Source organism: Protopterus annectens, chromosome 7.part0, assembly GCF_019279795.1.
Source record: "Protopterus annectens isolate FY-2018-M chromosome 7.part0, PAN1.0, whole genome shotgun sequence".
NCBI lineage: Eukaryota > Metazoa > Chordata > Ceratodontiformes > Protopteridae > Protopterus > Protopterus annectens.
Window position 1 is genome coordinate 1,793,115,968 of NC_056739.1, and position 22,637 is coordinate 1,793,138,604.

General features: G+C 41.7%; 1 protein-coding gene across 1 annotated transcript in view; it reads right to left on the bottom strand.

Moving 5' to 3' along the window:
• Window positions 1–6,975: 6,975 nt before the first annotated feature.
• LOC122807239 (coxsackievirus and adenovirus receptor homolog) overlaps window positions 6,976–22,637 on the bottom strand; it is a 303,246-nt gene continuing 287,584 nt past the window's right edge. The window contains exon 4 of the mRNA XM_044078322.1: window positions 6,976–7,163. Within this exon, the coding sequence (XP_043934257.1) occupies window positions 6,991–7,163 (173 nt within the window). The 3' untranslated portion in view covers window positions 6,976–6,990. The remainder of the gene's footprint in view (window positions 7,164–22,637) is intronic.

Sequence of the window (22,637 nt, forward strand, 5' to 3'; positions counted from 1 at the left end):
AGCAGTTACATAGCCAGGAAAGGTTGTTATAGAACAGGTACGTAGCTAGCAAGGGTTGTTATAGAGAAGGTACATAGGCAGGAAGGGATGTTGTAGAGCAGGTACATAGCCAGGAAGGGTTGTTATAGAGCAGGTACATAGCCAGGAAGGGTTGTTATAGAGCAGGTACACAGCCAGGAAGGGTTGTTATAGAGCAGGTACACAGCCAGGATGGGTTGTTATACAGCAGGTACACATCCAGGAATGGTTGTTATAGAGCAGGTACATAGGCAGGAAGCGTTGTTATAGAGCAGGTATATAGACAGGAAGGGTTGTTATACATCAGGTACATAGCCAGGAAGGGTTGTTATAGAGCAGGTACATAGCCAGGAAGGGTTGTTATAGAGCAGGTACATAGCCAGGAAGGGTTGTTATAGAGCAGGTACATAGCAGGAAGAGTTGTTATAGAGCAGGTACATAGCCGGGAAGGCTTGTTATAGAGCAGGTACATAGCCGGGAAGGGTTGTTATAGAGCAGGTACAGAGCCAGGAAAGGTTGTTATAGAGCAGGTACAGAGCCAGGAAGGGTTGTTATAGAGCAGGTACATAGCCAGGAAGGGTTGTTATAGAGCAGGTACGTAGCCAGGAAGGGTAGTTATAGAGCAGGTACAGAGCCTGGAGGGTTGTTATAGAGCAAGTACACAACCAGGAGGGTTGTTATAGAGAAGGGACTTAGCCAGGAAGAGTTATTATAGAGCAGGTACATAGCCAGGAAGGGTTGTTATGGAGCAGGTACATAGCCAGGAAGGGTTGTTATAGAGCAAGTATATAGTCAGGAAGGGTTGTTATGGAGCAGTTACATAGCCAGGAAAGGTTGTTATAGAGCAGTTACATAGCCAGGAAAGGTTGTTATAGAGCAGGTACAGAGCCAGGAAGGTTTGTTATAGAGCAGGTACATAGCCAGCAAGGGTTGTTATAAAGCAGGTACATATCCAGGAAGAGTTGTTATAGAGCAGGTACATAGCCAGGAAGGGTTGTTATAGAGCAGGTACATAGCCTGGAAGGGTTGTTATAGAGCAGGTACATAGCCATGAAGGGTTGTTATAGAGCAGGTACATAGCCAGGAAGGGTTGTTATAGAGCAGGTACATAGCCCCGAACAGTTGTTATAGAGCAGGTACATAGTCAGGAAGAATTGTTATAGAGCAGGTACATAGCCAGGAAGGGGTTTTATAAAGCAGGTACATACCCAGGAAGGCTTGTTATAGAGCAGGTACGTAGCCAGGAAGGCTTGTTTAGAGCAGGTACATAGCCAGGAAGCGTTGTTATAGAGCAGGTACATAGCTAGGAAGGGTTGTTATAGAGCAGGTACACAGCCAGGACGGGTTGTTATAGAGCAGGTACATAGCCAGGAAGGGTTATTATAGAGCAGGTACTCAGCCAGGAAGGGTTGTTTTAGAGAAGGTACACGGCCAGGAAGGGTTGTTATAGAGCAGGTACATGGCCAGGATGGGTTGTTGTATAGCAGGTACACAGCCAGGATGGATTGTTATAGAGCAGGTACATAGCCAGGAAGGGTTGTTATAGTGCAGGTACATAGCCAGGAAGGGTTGTTATAGAGCAGGCACATAGCCAGGAATGGTTGTTATAGAGCAGGTACATAGCCAGGAAGGGTTATTATAGAGCAGATACACGGCCAGGAAGGGTTGTTATAGAGATGGTACACGGCCATGAAGGGTTGTTATAGAGCAGGTACATGGCCAGGATGGGTTGTTATAGAGCAGTTACACAGCCAGGAAGGGTTGTTATAGAGCAGGTACATAGCCAGGAAGGGTTGTTATGGAGCAGGTGCATAGCCAGGGAGGGTTGTTATAGAGCAGGTACATAGCCAGGGAGGGTTGTTATAGAGCAGGTACATAGCCAGGGAGGCTTGTTATAGAGCAGGTACATAGCCAGGAAGGCTTGTTATAGAGCAGGTTAATAGCCAGGAAGGCTTGTTATAGAGCAGGTACATAGCCAGGAAGGCTTGTTATAAAGCAGGTACATAGCCAGGAAGGGTTGTTATAGAACAGTTACAGAGCCAGGAGGGGGTTTTATAGAGCAGGTACACAGCCAGGAGGGTTGTTATAGAGCAGGTACATAGCCAGGAAGGGTTGTTATAGAGCAGGTACTTAGCCAGGAAGAGTTGTTATAGAGCAGGTACACAGCCAGGAAGGGATATTATGGAGCAGATGCACAGCCAGGAAGGGTTGTTATAGAGTAAGTTCACAGCTAGGAAGGGTTGTTATAGAGCAGGTACGTAGCCAGGAAGGGTTCTTGTAGAGCAAGTACATAGCCAGGAAGGGTTGTTATAGAGCAGGTACATAGCCAGGAAGGGTTGTAATAGAGCAGGTACATAGCCAGGAAGGTTTGTTATAGAGCTGGGACATAGCCAACAAGGGTTGTTATAGAGCAGGTACACAGCCAGGAAGGGTTGTTATAGAGCAGGTACACAGCCAGGAAGGGTTGTTAGAGAGCAGGTACACAGCCAGGAAGGGTTGTTATAGAGCAGGTACACATCCAGGAAGGGTTGTTAGAGAGCAGGTACATAGGCAGGAAGGGATGTGATAGAGCAGGTACATAGCTAGGAAGGCTTGTTATAGAGCAGGTTCATAGGCAGGAAGGGATGTTATAGAGCAGGTACATAGCCAGGAAGGCTTGTTATAGTGCAGGTACAGAGCCAGGAAGGGTTGTTATAGTGCAAGTACACACCCAGGAAGGGTTGTTATATAGCAGGTACATAGGCAGGAAGGGATGTTATAGAGCAGGTACATAGCCATTAAGGCTTGTTATAGAGCAGGTACATAACCAGGAAGGCTTGTTATAGAGCAGGTACATAGCCAGGAAGGGTTGTTTAGAGCAGGTACAGAGCCAGTAAGGGTTGTTATAGAGCAGATACATAGCCAGGAATGGTTGTTATAGAGCAGGTACATAGCCCCGAAGAGTTGTTATAGAGCAGGTTCTTAGCTAGGAATAGTTGTTATAGAGCAGGTACATAGCCATGAATGGTGGTTATAGAGCATGTACACAGCCAGTAAGGGTTGTTATAGAGCAGGTACACAGCCAGGTAGGGTTGTTATAGAGCAGGTACATAGCCAGTAAGGGCTGTTATAGAGCAGGTATGTAGCCAGGAAGGGTTGTTATAGAGCAGGTATATAGCTAGGAAGGGTTGTTATGGAGCAGGTACATAGCCAGGAAGGGTTGTTATAGAGCTGGTCTATGGCCAGGAAGAGTTGTTGTAGAGCAGATACATAGCCAGGTAGGGTTGTTATAGAGCCGGTACATAGCCAGGAAGGGTTGTTATAAAGCAGGTACTTAGCCAGGAAGAGTTGTTATAGAGCAGGTACATAGCCAGGAAGAGTTGTTATAGAACAGGTACATAGCCAGGAAGGGTTGTTATGGAGCAGGTACATAGCCAGGAAGAGCTGAGATGATTTTCAGTGTTTGTTAAGGTGGTGGTGCTGCCTGTGTTTCTTATAGAAGGGGGAAGTGAGTTCCATAGTTTGGTGAAGGAATAGAGAAGTTAACCAGCAGGTAAGGTGGGTTTTTCTGCCTTTATAAGTAGATTATTTTCAGATGTTAATTGTCTGCTTCATTTATATTTGGCAAGTAATGTCAAGAGAGCAGGACAGTCTGTGTGTTTGTAGATTATTTTCTGCACTGTAATTAGTTGGGTGAATCAGAGATGGTGGGAGAGTTCGAGCCATCCCAGTTGTTTCAGTGAGTTACAGTGGTGGGATGAGGATTTGGCCTTGGTAGCAAATTTGGCTATTCTGTTGGATTTTACAGAATTTTGGATATTAGTGAGGAGAGGGGTGCCGTAAAGGAGAGATGGTAATAATAAGGTGGTTGCAAGGGTTTGTCTAGTAGTGAGGCTAAGAAAATATTGGTGCCTGTTGAGCATACCGAGCTTTTGGTGTGTATTTTTGATGTTATAGTTTATGTGTAGGTCGCAGTTAAGGTTTTCATCTATAATTGTGCCTAGTAGTTTAGTGTTTGGGACTTCTATAGTGGTATTGTCTTGGGCTTGGATAGTGAAGAGTGTTTTTATCTTGGGGAGTGGTTTTCTTAGGGGTAAAAAGTACTAGCTTAGTTTTTTTTTTCGGATTTAGGGCAACATGATTGTTAAGCATCCAAGATTCAGTAGAGGTGAGGCCATTCTGGGTGATTTGCTGGAGTTCAGAGCTGGAATTTGCAGTGCATATTATTGTAGTATCATCAGCATACTGGATTACCGAGCATTGTGGGAAAGTGGAGTGAAAGTTGTTAATAAAGATACTAAGTAAGAAAGGTCCAAGTATAGAGCCTTGGGGTACTCCTGTTAAAATATTGAGGAAGGGCGAGTAAGATAGTTGCCATTTGGTGGATTGCTGCTTATTGGAGAGATAGCTATTGAACCGTTGTAGGGAAGGTGGAGAAATGTGGAAGGTGGATAGTTTAGAGAGGAGGATGGTGTGGGAAATGGTATCAAAAGCTTTGAAGAGGTCAAGGAAAAGAGAAGCGATTATTTTGCTAGAATCCCATGCCCAGTTAACTGTATCAAGGAAGGAGAGGAGGGCAGTAGTGGTGCTGTGTAGGACTAAGAGTTGTGGGATACCACTAACAACATTTTTTTGTCTACAGTACAACAAACCTTAATAGTATGGGTTATGTCAGATTGGCATTTACCTGCCCAGTGAGATGTATAGGGTAATGATGTGTTGGAAGAGTTTGTCAATAATCCCAGCCAAGGGGAAAATATCAAAGGCCCTGGTAAGATCCTGGCTTTCAGTCTGGACTGTCTATCTCTTATCTATGGCCTTGGTAACCATCTTTGAATCCAACAGTCAGTGCAGAGCTGACTTCTATAGTCAGGCATATAAAATGTGATTCCTTACATCATCATCTGCCAACTATGTGACTCAGCAAGTCAGTTAACCAGAGAGCACTCCAAGGTCATTCCTGTAAATGAACTCTTGTGTTCAATGGGCTTACTTGTTTAAGAAATTAATTAAAAAAAAGTTGAAGAAAATTGATTTTCCTTTTACAAAGTCAAACCGGTGTGTATTAAGGCTTAGAAGGTTATCTATGGCATTGCTTATCAGCTCCATTAATATATGCTTTGTAGCCTTGCAAACCACACTAGTGTGAATAATAGCCCTGTAATTCCTAGCACCAGTAGAGGGATGCTTTTTATGCAAGGGCGCCACATAAGCTGTTTTCCACAGCTCTGGGATGGAACCAGTGCATGGACTTAGGTTAAAGAGCTGATGGAAAGGTTTTACTATGTGGGACTTAGGACTTCTCAGCACATATCCAGGGATATTGAACACTTCTCATCAGTTAGCCAGAGATATTGTCAAGACCCATGGATCTGATATTTTTAGTTTTGGAATGTGCCAAAAGGACTTGGTTAAGAATGATTGCATGTGGAGGAGGTGTGATGAGGGAGGGGGGTGCAGAAAGGAGGGTGGGTTTTTTGTGAAGCGAAAAGAGAATTTGTGCACAAAAATATTATCAATATTCTTTTGGCCAGAGAAGCAGGCACCATTACAAATGAATTCAGTACAGAATTGTTGGTTACTTAAAGGCTTCTTAGTAAAGCCTAATTTTTGTCTTCTGAATTAGTTGTATGCAACCCAATGCTCCTAGTCCTACGTGCACCTAAAGTAAGTTGGACTTCCTTACCAGTTTTAAATATTTTTTATAATGATGAAGGGAGTGTTTTTTATAGTTGGTCAGGAGCTTTGACTTGTAGAGTTTGTTTAAGCAGGAGTTCCACCATATGGTTTTAGTTCTAGATTTGCCATCATGCTTGTGAGGGATGTGTTCAGATGCCTCCATACATCTAAGAAGGAGTAAAATTCATAGGTGTAGACAGCAGCCTCTGGTACAAAGTTTGCTGGTGACTCATACCAGTTGTGTTTATCAATTGCACTGGAGTCAATAAGCAATTGTATTTGGAGTAATACGAGCGTAGAAGAGTTATTAGTGGTCAAAACGTAGATTTTCAGAGGTCACGGAAGGATGATCAAATTCTACTGGTGCGGGAGGATAACAACCAGGGTGGTGCAAATGGGAGAAACATTTATAAAGGCAAGGTCTAGAAGATTAACACATCTGGTGAACAGCAGGACAATTTGGTTAAGTGTATTTGCATTTACAAAGTCCAGAAATCTCTAGACATATTAATATTTGGTAGTATATGCTTGCTAGTTCATGTGTGTGGATAGTTAAAGATACCTATCTATAAGAAATATATCTGGCAAAATGGGTAACTTTTCTCAGTCCACATTTGGTTACTAAATGATTTCATTAAATGAACTTTGGCCAAATGTATTTATGCTATGTGAGGCTGACTGGACCTTGAGATATCATGGCTGAACAGTAGTTTGCATAGAAAACACAGTTTACAAAAGTAAATCTCTGTAAACTCCAAGAATCATTTCATGAATCCTTTTCTGCTTTTTTTGTTATTCAGACACTAAGAGGTTGATTTAAATCTGCCACTGCTTCAGGTCCAAAAACACAAGCACAAATGAGATTTCTATATCTAAATAGCATGTTGGTATAAGTCATATTTACTGATCTTTATTATATTCTGATGCTCATATTTTAATGTTCTAGATCATTTTTTATGTCAAAAACATGGCAGTAAAATGCTACCATATAACTTAACCTTCTTGTGAAAATGTAATGAGCTATCTAGTAATAATGAAATTGGTTTTGTTATAAATACTACAGTCAACTATTTTATACATATGGTGAGAATCGGAACATCTGAAAAAAAAATGAAGACAAAGTTATTTCAATGGTCTTGTATCTGGATCTAAAGATACTTTGTTTTGAAAAGCCTCAAAGGTTCTGGTATAATGTGTTCTTTCCTTTTTTGTACATCATTTCTTCTTTATTTCCAATATGTGATCAACACTTGGTCTACATTCCAGTATTTCCTGTAGTGTTTATTTAAAACACATGCGGTACTAACTCTTTCATTACCAAGTGCAGGACTCACCTTGAACAGCCGATGCTGGTAGTGCAGTGCTCTGATCCCCTGCCGCCTCCCAGGTATAGGTGATGGGTGTCGTGCCGTCGGCTTTACATTTCAGAATCACACCTTTTCCATCCTGTGTCTCCTCGATTCTACATGTTGGCTTAGTAGGTCTTGCTGTTGGAAAAGAAGTTAAATTGTAATAAAGAGATCTTCTCTCTCCATGCATTTATTTTCTCACAGAGAAGAGAGGAGAGGAGATTAAAGGATAGGCAAAGAGAGTGGAGGACAGGAGAGGGGAGAAGATGAAATGAGGGAATGATACCAAAATAAATTGAGATTAATGAAGGAAAAAGAACTCCCAAGAAACCATAGAGTGTGATATATAAGAGAGACAGATACAAATAAAGACAAATATGGTGACTATATGATCATTGACAACAAAACAGACAAACTTGTTAATACCTGGAGTGCAACACTACTGAATTTCAGGAAGAGTCATTACGTTTGAATATTCAGAATTATTTATCAGCTGTATGATTGTTTTCCACTCAGTTCATTTGAGATCAAAACTCACAGTCTACAAAGAAAGACTTTAATCATCTGTATATGATTGTTTATATTCAGCCATCTTATTTTTCATCATTTTTTATCATAAATGTTACTTTTCTTCCATTATTGTAGCTGACTGTGATACATAATGTTAGTAAAACAGAATACGAAGGCAGTAAGAGAAAGGACATTAAGGCTGACCAGTTCCAGTACAGTATGGCTAAGCTAAGCAGTTTTCATATCATTGGGTCATTATTCATAGTAACCCATGTTAAGGTTGGAAGGAGAAATAGACATGCTTGCACCTTTACCTATGTAGGTGCATGCTACTGAGAACGTTAATTCCAGAATGAGATGAAATAAAGCAAAAAGTATTTATTTTGTAAACATTTCATAGGTTCATAGGTTCATACTAGGCTATCTGCCCTAGGGCATTTATAAGCCTAGCCAGAGTGTGTTTGGCTTTCGCCACCCATTTTAAATGAATTTTGCTATGCCCTTTTTTGAGGTTAGTATACTGTGCCTCTAACAGTGACACAGAAGTGATACCCGGGGTAAACCTACGATCTCCCATCAACTCATCAAGATTCCTCTTGAAGAGAGTCAATGAGGGACTCTGCCTAACCTGGAATGGGATTTTATTCCAGAGTGAAGGGAGCCTCTGGGTTATGAATCTGTCCCTCCAGCATGTCCTATTTATTTCAGTGCTGAGGTTCAAATCTCTCGAGCGTGTAGCTCGATGGGATTTGGATTTTCTGAGGTGCAGCATGTCCATTAATTCCGGGTTGGACATGGCTTTATATGTCAGGCACAGATCGCCTTTGAGCAGGCGGTATGCCACTGAGTAGAGCTGGAGTTTCTTTAACTGGGCAGCATATGGCATCTGTTTGAGCCCTTTGATCCTCTTAGTGAGGTACTTTTGGGGTCTTTCCAGTTGCTGCAGGTGTCTGGTAAGGTACATCCCAAAAGGGGCATTGTACTCAATTATGGGCCTGATGAGGGATGAGTAAAGAGGCACAATGACCTCCCCTGATCTAGATGTGAATCTCTTCATGATTAGATGGGCTATGTAAAATGTTTTTCTAACCACTTTGGCCACGTGGTTTTCAAATGAGAGATTGCTATCAACTTGGGTCCCCAGGTCCCTAATTACTTCTTCCGTACTTAATGGATTACCACCTATGTGGTAATTTGTGGGCACTTTGTTTTTGCCAAAGGGGATGACTATACACTTTTTGGCGTTTAGCATGAGGCCATGGCTCTGGCACCAGTTGTCTGTTTCTATGAGGCCCTTTTGTAGGATGCTTGTGTCGGCTGGAGAGTCGATTATGGCGCCTAGTTTGCAGTTATCTGCGAACTTGGTCAGCCACAGTCCTTCCATGTTGGCCTGTACCTCCGAGAAATATATACCAAACAAGAGAGGTCCCAGGACTGAGCCTTATGGGACGCCACTTGTAACTGGTTTGGAGTCTGACATGGCTCCAGCAATTCTAACCATGTGGGTACTGTCCTTGAGCCAGTTTGCAACCCATCTAGTGACATAGGGGTTTATATTTAAGCTGGTGAGCTTATCTATAATGCCCGAGTGGGGTATTGTATCAAAGGCTTTTATGAGGTCCAGGTAGGCTGTGTGGACCACCTTCCCCTCGTCAATGGCCTTGGTGACTGTTTCAAAGAAATCGACCAAGTTTAAGAGGCAGGATCTGCCCTTAACAAAGCCAAACTGGGTAGGATCCAGTGTCTGTAGGTCCCCAATATCTTTATTTATGAGGTCCATGATGATCCTTTCCATAGCTTTGCAGACCAAGCTAGTCAGGCTTATGGGGCGATAGTTTCCAGGATCCGTTGAGGCACCACCTTTGTGGAGAGGGACCACTGTTGCTGTACGCCACTCTTTGGGTACATATCCTGTAGTAAGGCTGAGATTGAACAGTAGTTTTATGTTTGGGTTTAGCTCCTCTTGGAGTTCATGTAGGATGCAGCCCGGGACACTGTCTGGTCCCATTGATGCTGTGTTTTTGCTTTGGAGAGGCGGCTCTTACCTGAGCATCTGAGATGTCAGGGGGGCAGCACTCTGCTGGGATAGATATTTGCCCTTTTGGTGGGGATGGGGGGGAGAAGTTTGCACTGAACCTGTCAGCTAGGATGTTGGCAATGTCTGTGGGTTTGGTGTATTTTTTGTCATTTTGGACTAATTCTGAGCATATCTGGGAATTCCCACCCAGGTTCCTAACATAACTAAAGAAAGCCTTGTGATTATCCTTAGTGTCCTGTGCAATTTTTCTCTTGAAGCTGGCCTTAGACTATTTTATGAGTGCCCGTAGTTTTTGCTAATACTGATCATAGATGCCTTCCCTTTTTGGGATTTTGCTCTATCATGTAGTAGCTTCCTCCTTCTATTGTATAGTTTATTTATGGCTGGGGTCCACCAGACAGGATGCCTGCCTTTGGAGGATTGGGTCTTGGTTTTATTTGGGATTGCATGAGCCATGCATTCCTGAAGGTGTTCATAGAATGCGTTTATAAAGGATTCTGCGGTCTGGGCCGTATTTTCCACAGGCCCGGGGGCTTTGAAGGATTCCACTTCGGTTTTGAGGAGTGTGAAATTTGCTTTAGAGAAGTTTTTCACTGTGGTTTTCTGGGCAGGGGGTGGGGTCGGGATGTGAATATCCAGTGAGATTAGTTTATGGTCTGATCTTACCAGTGAGGGATACACTTCTGGTCTGGAGCATAGAGCCCCCATGTTGATGATGATCACGTCCAGTATGTTTTCCCCTCTTGTGGGAGTGGTAACAAGTTGTTCCATAGCATTTGAGTTTATAAATTCTAGGAACCTTTGGGCTAGGGTGTTGGAGCTAGAGTAATGCTCCCAGTCTATGTTTGGGTAGTTGAAGTCACCCAATATAATGGTGTTTGGAGAGACCTTCATATTTTCCAGTGTTCTCAGGAAGGCTGAGTGGGGTTCCTGGGTTAGGGATGGTGGTCTGTAGCAGGCTATAAACTGGAAGGCAGTTTTACCCACTGTTAGTTGCACATGGATAGTTTCTGATGCTTTGTGCTGTGCCACCAACCTGGAGGTGTGGGTATCTTTGACGAATATTGATACTCCCCCTCTTTTTGTGGTTCGGTCCAAGTTTTGGGGCTGAAAAGCATGGTATGAGGTATAACCTGGTAGTGCTGGGGTGCTCTCGGGAGCCTTGAACCAGGTTTCTGTTACTGCATAGATATCGATGTTCTCCATGTTAAGGAGAGTTTCAAGTGCATGCATCTTGAGGTTTAGACTTCTGGCGTTGAGTAGCATTACTCTTAGTTTCTTATCCCTTGTGATACCTATGGAGGTGGGTTTGTCTTTTGAGCCTTGCCTAAAAAAGGCACTATGGGGGTGGCAAGAGCCTTTGCCAATATCCGAAAGCCCATGGGTGACAGGTGCAAGCCGTCCCTAGCGAAGCATCGTGGCTTGTCGAGCATGTCATCCCAGGCTGACAGGCATTGGATCCCCTTTGAATGACACCAATACTTAAGCCATTTGTTGAAATTGATCATCTTGTCTTCATATTGTGGCATCATTCTTGGTGAGGGTAAGATGCTACTCAAGGTCAGGGTCATACCGGCCTGGGCTATATGCTCAGAGAGCTCCTCTATGTCTCTTTTCATGTAGTCCAGGGAGGTACGTCTCAGGTCATTCACACCAGCATGAACAATGACTGAGTCATATTGTTACTTGCCTTGGAGTGACCTGAGTGCTTTTGTTATGAGGCGGATCCTAGCGCCCGACAGGCAGCTCACCGTGACCCTCTCCTTGTTCAGCCTGGTGAGTGGGACGTCAGTGTGCCTGACTATAGAGTCACCTATTACAAGTGTATCAGGTGTGTTGTTTAGCCTTAAGGGCTGTGACTGTTCGGCACACTGGCTTTGTGAGCTATGTGTTGCACGTGTTTTGTTTTGGGGTAGCGGTTGCTTGGGTGTCTGCTTTGGAGGTCTCTGCTGCTTAGGCAGATTTTTATTTATAGCCTCCGAGTATGTTTTTGTGTGTTTATGTGTTTGGTTTGCTGTCGTGGTAGGTCTATGTGAGACTGGAATTGTAGTGAGTGTGGTTTCCTTCTCCTCCTGACTGGTTACGCCAGTACTGAGTTGAGAGAGCTTAGCCTCCAGTTTGGCTACATGGTTGCATCTCTCACATGTGTTGGAATTTGTTGGGAGGAGGAGAGGGTTGTCTGTGTACATGAGGCTGTTGTAACATTGCCTCAAGATTCCCAGATTCACCAGCTGGACCGGAGAGGAGATTGACAACTGACCTTTGGACATGCTAGAATAGTATTGGGAATTCCTTTATAATTGAAAGTCTGTATAATTGAAAGTTTATGTCTGAATATCTGAGCTAGGGTCTATTTTTTAAAAGATGGTATCGAAGAGTGAAATGACTGACAATATAAATCAGCAGACTAGTAAAGGACTAATTCAAGATGTGAAAAAAGCAGTGGATGACAGGGCAGAATCAGGAAATGCAGTTTATTCAATACTTATACAGCACAGAATTCAGTTGTATTACATTCTGATTCTGCATCTTCAATGATATGTTAGTTAACTGAGCAAAGTACATAAATTTATGATCTATTAATAATTCTGCTGTCTAGATGGGTAAGGGTATTTTGGGACCTGCTAAAAAGGTGACCATAAAGCAACAGAGGATGTGCTCTCCCATTATGTGTAGACCTAAATGGGCCTCACCCATAGTGTTGTGAGTAGTTCTGGCTTCCTGGTTTTAAAATTACATCACCGTATCAGACAAATCACAGCTCATGTCCACCAGTTGATTTAGGGTTGTTTCAAATATTGAAGAGTAGACCGGTATCCCTTACAGCTTTATGCCAGTGAAAAAGGAAATAAAAAAAGATAAGATTATTGTGTATCCCACTGTCCATCTGTTAGATATCCGCTGCCTCATTCTGCAGCTGGAGGCAAGTTTGTGCCATAATACTGTGTGATAACGAATAGAGAAATACTATAGAAATTTAATCAATGACAGCAGGAAATGGAAATTTGAAGATGTAATGCCCTAATCAGCACCATTCTGTATTAGGAAAAGAGTGAGTTTATGAAATCGCTAGCACAGGCTTTTATGAAAACTAGGTAATTTACTCAGAGTTATGTGCATACAAAGTACTGAGTATATGCTTATTATTATAAACTGCACATTTATTGATGATATACGCATATAAGTAAAGAGTTGTAAAGGTCCTTGGCCCCCAGAACTTCATATTAAACTATGAGTGCATGTCTTTGTAACTCTGGCTGGTACGCGCACTCATAGTTTAATATGAAGTTCTATCCTAGTTGAGTGCATGCAGGAACATAGCCAGAGTTTCACAGAGATGGCTGTCTAATGTTTGTGTCTCCTAGCTGAGTGTGCACAAGAGTGTAGCCAGCATTCCACAGAGATGGCAGTCTAGTCTTTGTCTTAGACAGAGTGATAAACAGTGAGGAAACATTTCTTGACTCAATAGGATTTGTCTTTACACATGGCTGCACTGCAGAGGATTGCAGAACACAAGACACAGATGAAAAGCAGGAAAAGGTTACTAAGAGGATAGAGGAGGATATGGATCTTGCAAGACTTTTCCAGGGAACTTTTCTATATGAGGATTACAGTTGGAACCTGATATATAAAACTAAGTTTATTAAAATATTGGAGCAATTAGGTAAGAACTCTTTAGGCAGGGAACACATTAGGCTTCTTGCTTCCCTTTGCCCTAGATTAGTGGGATGGTTGCTGATGGTGGCTCCAAGCACTGCAAAAAGATTTGGAACTTTATGACCCAGAACATAAATATCTCGGAATCCCAAGTTAGGAGGCTACAACCAAGAAAAGAGAATAGTAACGCATAGGGCAGGCATATAAACCCAAGATAAACAGTCTGTCAGCCATCTTCTCCCCAAAAGTCAGCAGACAGTAAGGGGGAGAGAGATGAGTGTGACACCATATGTAGTAGAGGAAAGTAGGTTAATGCAGATTGTTACAGGTGAGAAGATAATACAAGTTACACTGCTGGGTCTGACATTAACTGCAGAAGTATAGTCCCATCCCCAGGGATCACCAAACAGTAGAAAGAAACACAAGATGGTCAGTTGAGGTCTATTCACATTAAATGATTTGGCAACATTAAGTGAGAATGGGCAATTGCAACATATCCAGAAGCATGTGGAGGCAGTGATGAGGATCACAAAAGGCTACTAACTTGTACTCACAAATTATAATGGAACATTGCACTAGAAATCAACAGCAGTGTGTCATGAGAATTGTGATCAGGACCAACATAACCTGGACTTAGGGACTCATGAGGGTCATACATGACAACCTCAGGCACTCATTATTTATATATGGACATCTGGTGCTTGAATACCACCACAAGGCTAGCATTATCTCCTTTAACTTTCCTAATAGCACAAACAACTGTTGATGGCTTTGACTCCAAGACAGCTGTTTTTTTGTTGTTTGTTTAGGATGAGAATCTCATAAAGTTTGACAAAGACACTTTTCCATATCTTTTCCTTGAATAGGTTTATAGGTGGGAAAGAACGAAGGAATCAGAGATGCAAATAAATTCTAATTACATTTCACTACGTTACAGAGTAACAAATGGTAAGTACCAATTTATGGGAGGGGTTCCCAGTCCCAAAGGTGGATAGATTTGTGATTGTCTGTGTTCAGACCTACTAAACAAAACAGAACACATATTCCAGGACATCCATCTCATATGCAGTAGGTCTGTCCAGACACCTGTCCTATGTTTAAACAACTCTGAAAGAAGAAAGCATCCTTATACCTGTTAGTACATGTCTTATTCATTATTTTTTTACATTATTAGCGGCGCAGTGGTGCAGCGGTTAATGCTGTTGCCTCACAGCAAGAGGTTCTCTGGTTCGATTCTCGGCTGGGGTGCCTTCTGTGTGGAGTATGCATGTTCTCCCTGCGTTCGCGTGGGTTTCCTCCGGGTACTCCGGTTTTCTCCCATATTCTAATGGCATGCTTCTGGAGCATTTCTCCCCGGGCCTCCACTGAAAACAGGCTCTGTGGAACCTAGTCAGACTTTCCCAGTCAACAAATGTTAAATAAAATAAAAATAAAATAAAAATTATTACATGCATAAGATGAGCTACAATAAACGGGCACAGTTCAGCACCACATTTTCACTCACTGAATGCTTTCATGTATTTTTATTACAGGCTGATATTTATAAAATTGTAACCATGGAAAAACAGGGTAGGAAGGGAAGGAAAATAAAGACATGGCAGTTTTCAACTAACAGAAATGTAAGTACATAAGGCTCATACCTTCTGAGAGCCCCATTTTCTAGTGCTGTTAAGTTGATGTTTATTTTAGGCTGTCAGGTAGTAATTGTTTACTGTTGATAATTGTTAATCTTGTAACGAGATAGTTAAAGCTTACTAGGAGCATATTTTCTGTAAATTTGAGTTATAACTTCGTATCAGTTGCTGAGATAGGAAAGGTTAGAAGACTTCAAGAGAAAGAGGAAGAGAGAGAGAGACGGATAAGGTAACTATTAGAAGAGGACAAAGGGTTTGCATAAAAGGATGGAAATAGTGGGGGGGGGGAAGGAACATTGCAGAATGGTAGAAATCCAGTTTTTGAAGTACAGACACAAGTTAATAGAAATAAGATAATATGATCGGGGGAAATACAAGGCAACTGAGTTACAAAACCATTTATATTTTTGCCAAGATCCACCCTCATGAAAGTGATCGAAGTGGAATGGTTAAGTAAGAAGAAATTGTGGTGAAGAAGAAACACAAGTCGGAGAGCAAATATCTGCTGCAGAGGCTGAGGAAAATACAGAAGGAGAACGTTGTGGTGGAAGTGAGAAAAGAGGGCAATGAAGCACTAGAACATTAAAAAGGGATTAGCAATGAGGCACAACAGTTTTTATTTTCAGTGTTGTCTGTCATGATAGCGATACATTGGTGGCAGAACAAGGAAATGGTGTGGAAGTGGATGCTATAAAGGAAATAAACATTGGATGGGGAAATAATGGGTGGGAATGTATATGGAGCTATAAAAAGATTAAAGTGGGGGAGGGGGTATGGCCACAGGGTAGATGGGTACATTATAGAATTTTGTAAGACAAGAAAGAGGTAACATAGCCTTTAATAAAGAGGAGGGGGAGATGTCTAATTACCAAAGATAATAAAATGAGTAAAGATGTTACTTCTTCCCAAAGAAAAAGAGAATGTTTTCATACTGGGCATGTTTTTTGGCTGATTTTCCAAATTAGGAAGGATGCAAAGAAAATCTTAGGTATCAAGCAGGAGAAATACTTGTCACAGGTTATAGACCAGGAATAGATGGGCCTTGAGCTTTATGAAGGAGAAGCTGGGGGTTTATTCATGGAGATGTAACTCAAATGCCATGGAACCATGGAACAATCTACCCACCTCCCCACCCAAAGAACAAACAACCACCATCTCCTCATGGGAGAGGACTTAACACAAAATCATCATGAAACAAAAACATACTCACCACACAGATCAGAAACATGGGGGTACCCTATTATCACGCCCTGAAACACCAATAACCAAGAATCAAAAGACCAAACTAATCACCTGATCACAAAACACCCAAATCAAAGAAAGAACCTGAAAGACTTCCCTAAAGGCCCCCGAGCCCACAATGAAAGTAGGGTGCCGACTTCTCACTTCTAAACTCTAGTGTGTGGAATGCTAAGGCCACGGGCCAAAGGAAAAAAGCTGCAAAACAAAGACTCGCTTAACCACATCCAAAAGCAGTCCAAGGACTGCATGGATAAAACAATAAAAAAGACAACAAAAGGAAGCTGCAAAAATCATACAGCAAAAGGTCATAAAAAAAAAGACACCCTAAACAAAAGAAAATAAAAAGAAGAGCTCTCATAAAATCATCCAAAGCAATTTTGAGATAAAATCAAAAAAGTCAGCTAAAGTAAAAAAAGAAAGAGGATAGAAATCATAGAAAAGCAAAAGTGCCTAAAAAAATACTAAAGAAGTGTCAGAAAAAAACAGAAAGATAGAGCTGAAAGATGATCCTGCCAGAAAAATAAGATCAGCTCAGAGTGTCAAGAACTTTGTGTGCAGATGTGGCAAAAAAAAGAGCCCCAAATACTACTGTGAAACGAGCCCAGTAACAGCTTCCCCAAACATCTCCAAATCTGCCAAGTGCCCAGCTGCCCAATCCATAAAAACACAGCATCCATGGCCCACAGCGCACAAACGCATGTGTGGGACACAACTGTGTCCCAACACAGCTCACAAACTCATGACAACTGACTGTGCAAACACTTCATTGTTTAATCTCACTCACCACCTCTGTGCTTCTGCAGGCGTGGCGCTGGTCAACTTGCATTGCCCTTCACACCCACGGTGCCTCCACCATTCCATCCCCAAGACGAAGCCAATGGCTTAAAAAGGAGGATCATAATGGACATGATAAATAAACACAGGATTTGCAGGGACTTTGGATCCATCAGTTTGGCACTTTGTCTCCTTCGATCACTTTGGCTAAAAAAAGTTGCCATTGACCTAACAAGATCAAGCCATTTAGCACAAGATCCAGGTCCATTGTCATCTACAGGCCCACAAAGGTGGAAGGCAAACAAACGACCCTTCATCACAATACCCCTCATCATCAAAAAAAAATCAGCATGCAACTCAGTTAACCCCCCACATGGCTTGAGGGGCTGGCGCTGCTGCAATGACAGAACCCTGTACCCAAGTGGTTCAAAGGCTGTCACAAGTGGTGTACCACAGGGCTCTTTGTTTGGCATCTACTTCCGGCAGTCCTCTTTTTAGGAGTACAAAATCTTAGCAAGTCTGCAGATGACTGCAAACTGGGCTTCATAAAAAAACACAGATGACACACTGAAGGTACATCTAACACAAGAACATCAATCTGAGATATAGAGCAGACAGAAAAAACAAAACAGAGCCGCTACCATGGTGAGCCAAAAAAAAAATAAAGTTAAATACCTACCATACAAATGGGAAAATCAAGGTTAAACATCAGAACAGCAATCACTGGACCTGAGCACAAGTGAAGTTAGGTTGTCATTTCCAGGACCTGTAGCTATAGAAGTTAGTAGTTCCATGTCCATGTAAGTTAGGAAGACCTTCTTCATTTCCCACCCTCAGGGGAGGTCATGGTCTAGTCTATATCAAGGTCATAGAGGGAGGTCATGACAGTCTCATCAGACCAATGATTGACCAATTGATGATTGGTACCAATGCAAAGGATAGCAGACCCGCAAAAGTTCCTCACCAAAAAGGCCCACAAAATAAAGGTCCAAATTACAAAAGCCCTACTCTATGAAGCTGAACTGAAAGAACTTCGAAAGTATTCAGTCGCATTCAATGCTCAGAGTGACCCTTGCCCTACACTTTGGGGCCATGTCAAACCCAGATTTTATGTGAATATCAAAAATCTAAAGATCAAATAGAGCCAGAGCGGCAGAGCCCTTAAACCTCTTAACCCTGACATATTACTAGTAAGGGGACGTGCTGGATAGATTCATCACCAAGACTGACCCTATGCTGTGGAATAAAATCCCATATAGGTGAGGCAGAGCACCCCTCGCTTTGTTCAAGAAAATGACCAATGGATGGGAGACATAGATGAGATATACCCCCCAGTGTCACTGCTCAACCACTGGGCAACGCAAAAGCATGGGTATAAGTTCCACATCCCAGGGGTGTGGATAGTAAGCCAAAAGGCTGTAGGCTTGGCTTGTAAATGCCCTCGGGCAGATAGCCTAGTATGAACCTATGAACCTATGAACCTATGAGATGGTATGAAAGAAAGGTTTACAGGGTGGGCTGAGGTGGAAATGATAGCAGTGTTCAGCTTTACAAATCCTTTGGCACATTTGGATGGAACTTCTTATAAAAGGTAATGAAAGGAAGAGGAATAAGAGGAACGTTTTGATCAGAAAATGAAATGAGAGATACCGGAGCTGTTTTATAACCATTAAAAGCTCATGTGGGGCTACCTAGTATCGCCAAGGCTCTTCATGCTAGTAATGGAGATACTGGCAGAAAGGATAAGAGGGACATTAGGTGTCATGGAAAGACAGGGCAGGAACAATGTATCTTTCCATTCCATTTCTTGTTAGTAGACATAGTAGACACATTAACAGTAACACCGCTGGAGTTTGGGGATTCTACAAGCAGTCAGGCATAGAATGCAACATCAAAATGATGGTGCTAAGCCAACAGGAAAAGGGGATATTGCAGAGATATGACAGGCCAATGACTTGAAATATTTGGAATTGGTGGTACATGAGTCTTTTAAGGAGGCAATAAGAAACAATTACAGTAGGGTGATGGATTACATACGTAGAGGAGCTAATGAACAGAGACTGAGGTAAAGGAAGAATCCTAGCTGTAAGATTCAATAAATAAAATTGACACTAAGCTCTAAAATTGTTTGTCTGATAAAACATCTACCAGTAAGTTGGAATGATAATAAAATAAAAAGGATACAAAATATTAACCGAATTCACATAGCAGATTGCAAACAAAAGGGCAGTGAAGGACAGGATGTCACATAAAAGAAGATGTGGAGGTTGGGGTCAAGCCATATCTGGAGACCTGGAAACTTCTGCATTGATTAATAATGTACCTTAATGGTTGAGGACAGGAGAAGGAGGGCAGTTGTCATGGAAATAGTGAAATATAAAATTAAAGGTGGAACAGCAGAAATGAAGTATGTGTGGAAATGGTAGAGAAGGAAGCCATGAAAGTAGTGCAAGTGAGAGACAGGATTATACGGGCTTAGTATTGAGGATAGGGCTGAGGTACAACGTTACACAAACAGGCAGACAAGCAAGGGCTGGAAAGAGAGTCAGCGAAGGGGGATTATACAGTTAGAGCACCAGTCTGAGAATTTGTCAAACAAATGGCAAGTCGGAAACCTTCAGACACCGTGCTAGAAGAGTTTTTCTTAATAAGGTAAATTGGTGTTTGTGTAAGAGGGTGGAAAATAATGTGTGTGGATTAATGTTAACGGTTTCCAGAAAAACTAGTGAGAAAGTGAAACAGAAGAGGCAGAGTTTGTTATACCTACCAGGTTCTAAACAGGTTATTAATGCATTATACATCTTGGTAGAATAGAAGAGGCAAGAGTTAATTATATTTTCCAGATGAAAAGTATGTTGTTACACCTTATACAGCTTTTGCTTTTAGCATGATTTAATGTACTGCTGCCATGTGATTAACGTATATTGATATACTTACCCTAGGATTCAGAAAACCTTACCATGAGCATACATCTTTAACATGGCTGTTTTCTCACTCACGTTAATCTTTTATGATTCTTAAGCCTACTTCTGAGATTTCCTGCTAGTTGGACAGTCAGCATGGATGGATATTCCACTGTCAGAGCTGTATGTTAATACAGCAATACAGGGGAGGGGCTAATGTTAATTATCTCAGTGCTCTCCCCTAGAAATGGCAACAATTCCAGAATTATGCTGCATAAATTTCCACTACTAGAGGACAAAGTGAATGCTGTCAAAATATAGTGGTCACCTATTCACTTCTATGGAAGCAGTCAAGGTACAGGTAAGTTCAGCAAAGATGTGGTGGTGGGGTGTGTACTAGTGTGTGCTAGTGTGCGTGTGTGTGTGTGTGTGTGTGTGTGTGTGTGCGCGCGCACACATGTGTGTGCATGTGTGCATGTGTATGTTTTTGTTTGTGTCTTTGTGTCTGCCTGGGTGGTAGCCGTAAGGGGTAGATAAGCAGTCAGGAGTCGTGTGTGTTTCTACATGCATGAGGGGGAATGAGTGTTTTCGTGAGTGTGATCAGCTGTGTGTGGGGAAGGTTGATTGTTCATTGGTCTGTGTGGATTTGTGCATGTGTGTATGTGTGCGTGCATGGCTGTCTGGATGTCTAAGTGTGTGTGCATATGTTTCTGTGAACATGTGAGTGTAGGAATGCGTTTGCCAATGTGGTGCATGGGTCAAGAGAGAGAAAACTATCGCAGTCAGTTCTCTATGAACTAGCGTTAGAAAAGTGTGATTCAGAGATGTTAATGAGCTTTAATGAAGTACTCTTTCTCATTGCAACCTTGCTATCTGTGAATCACATTTTTTTCACTGTTGCTTAAATTGACCTATCTGCAGGAGACAATTTATGTGAGTGATAAGGATCTTTCTGAGTTCAAGAGTCAGACTTTTTTATTTTAGTTTAACTGCTTTTGTATGAATTGCCAGCCATGCTTTGCCTTGCTGTATTGAGGAACTGTTGGACTTTTTCGACCAAGTGTATGCTTTAATAACATTTCAAAATTGCTTTGCTGTATTTCCTTAATGATCATTTAGTCATTGTTTTGTTCATGTTTTGTTGTTGTAAAGTGTTTAGGGCTTAACCACCACACTGAACTTGAACTGATCTGGACTAATAAATAAGGAGGATATAATGAATTTAAATGGCAGCAAGCCAGTGGGGGCAGTGTAGTAATGCTGTGATAATGACAGGGAGTGGAAATGACACGATAGAGAAGCTGATAAACTCTTATTAATGGTAGGAAGATTTTATTTATGTATGATGCAAGTGGCCTCTTTTCAGAGGAGTCTTGACGTGGTATTTCTGCTAAAAGGGCATTGGGGAACTCCCCTTATTTTTTTCTATAGGTGCCATGGGATCTTTTATTTCCACCTGAGTTCTCATCAGCTCAAACAGATGGGACCTCAGTTTAATGTCTCATCTGAAGAATGACACACTCAGCATTGTAGCACTTTTCTAATGCGGCACTGGATTGTTAACAATACAATCGTCTGGAGTGGGAATAGAACCCATAGCTTACTGGTCTTCTAGCATGAAAGACGCATGTGCTACCTGATGCACCACTGATACATTATTTAGAATAGAACATATTTGGGGTCCACATATTCATATTATATACTGATGGTATTAATCTTCATCAAGGATGATGAGTGCAGAAGTGAGAAAGAGAAATGTCAAAGCTAAGAAGAGTCAAATGCAGGGGTACCTCATATGATGTGGGACTGTGAAAGAGGAAGGTACTGTGAGATAAAGTAATATAAGGCAGTCAGGGAATCTGTGGGAGGTCTGTATAAAAAACTGGAAAAAATGCCAATTTGTAGAAAAGAAGGAGAAAGTAAGGGAGAACAGAGTCATGGGACAGATCATACTAAGGGGTGGGGGGCTCTCAGTGGGACTAACAGTGTCTTGAATCTAAAAACATGTATGAAGGAGTATATAATTATGGGGGAGTGGATGAAATAACAGGCAAGTGAGGAACAATAGGATCCTACACTTGGGATGAACTACAGAAAAATAATTATGGGGGATTATCAGGGGGAAGCTAGTTGATGGTGACGAAGACCATCATGTGGCTTGTAAGAACAAACATATGTCTGTTCTGTTTTCCTGGTTACAAGTAGGTGAATGATGTGGTCTAGCTAAAACCCACAGTAACAGGACAACAAAATGGTGTCACTAATGTATAGTGAATAAGTGTGCATTGTCTATGATAACTAAATGACACGGAACTGCAGCTTTCCTCATGCCTGGAGAAAACATTGTTAATGGATGCCAAAATCTACAGGATGCAAAGGTAGATCTAAAATTAATTAAAAAAAAAACTACTGCAGGAGAGAAAAATATGAAGACAATTGACATTCCAGCGAGTATGTGAGAATTTCAGATGACTCAATAACTGATGCCTTAAAAATAAACATTTCAACAACTAAAATGTACAGATTCATTTGATTAAAGCATAAATAAACTCTGTGGTGTAGGATAAAAGCAAGAGCCTGAAGAGCTCCACAGGTGCAGCCTGCATAAAATACACACTTTTAAAATAAAAGAATGGATCCCAGCAGCAGGAAGAAGTACCATAATCTCCAAGAAAGAGCTCATGGTGTACACTGCCCTAGGGTATTCAAAGGAACTCTACAAAAGAAGAAAAGCACAGGAAAACCATTAAGATGAACACAGGAGACTCAGGTTTACAACATCTCTGCACTTCCCAATCATATGCTATTCCACCAACCAAAAGAAGACATGAACTTCAATGAGCAGGAAGAAAAA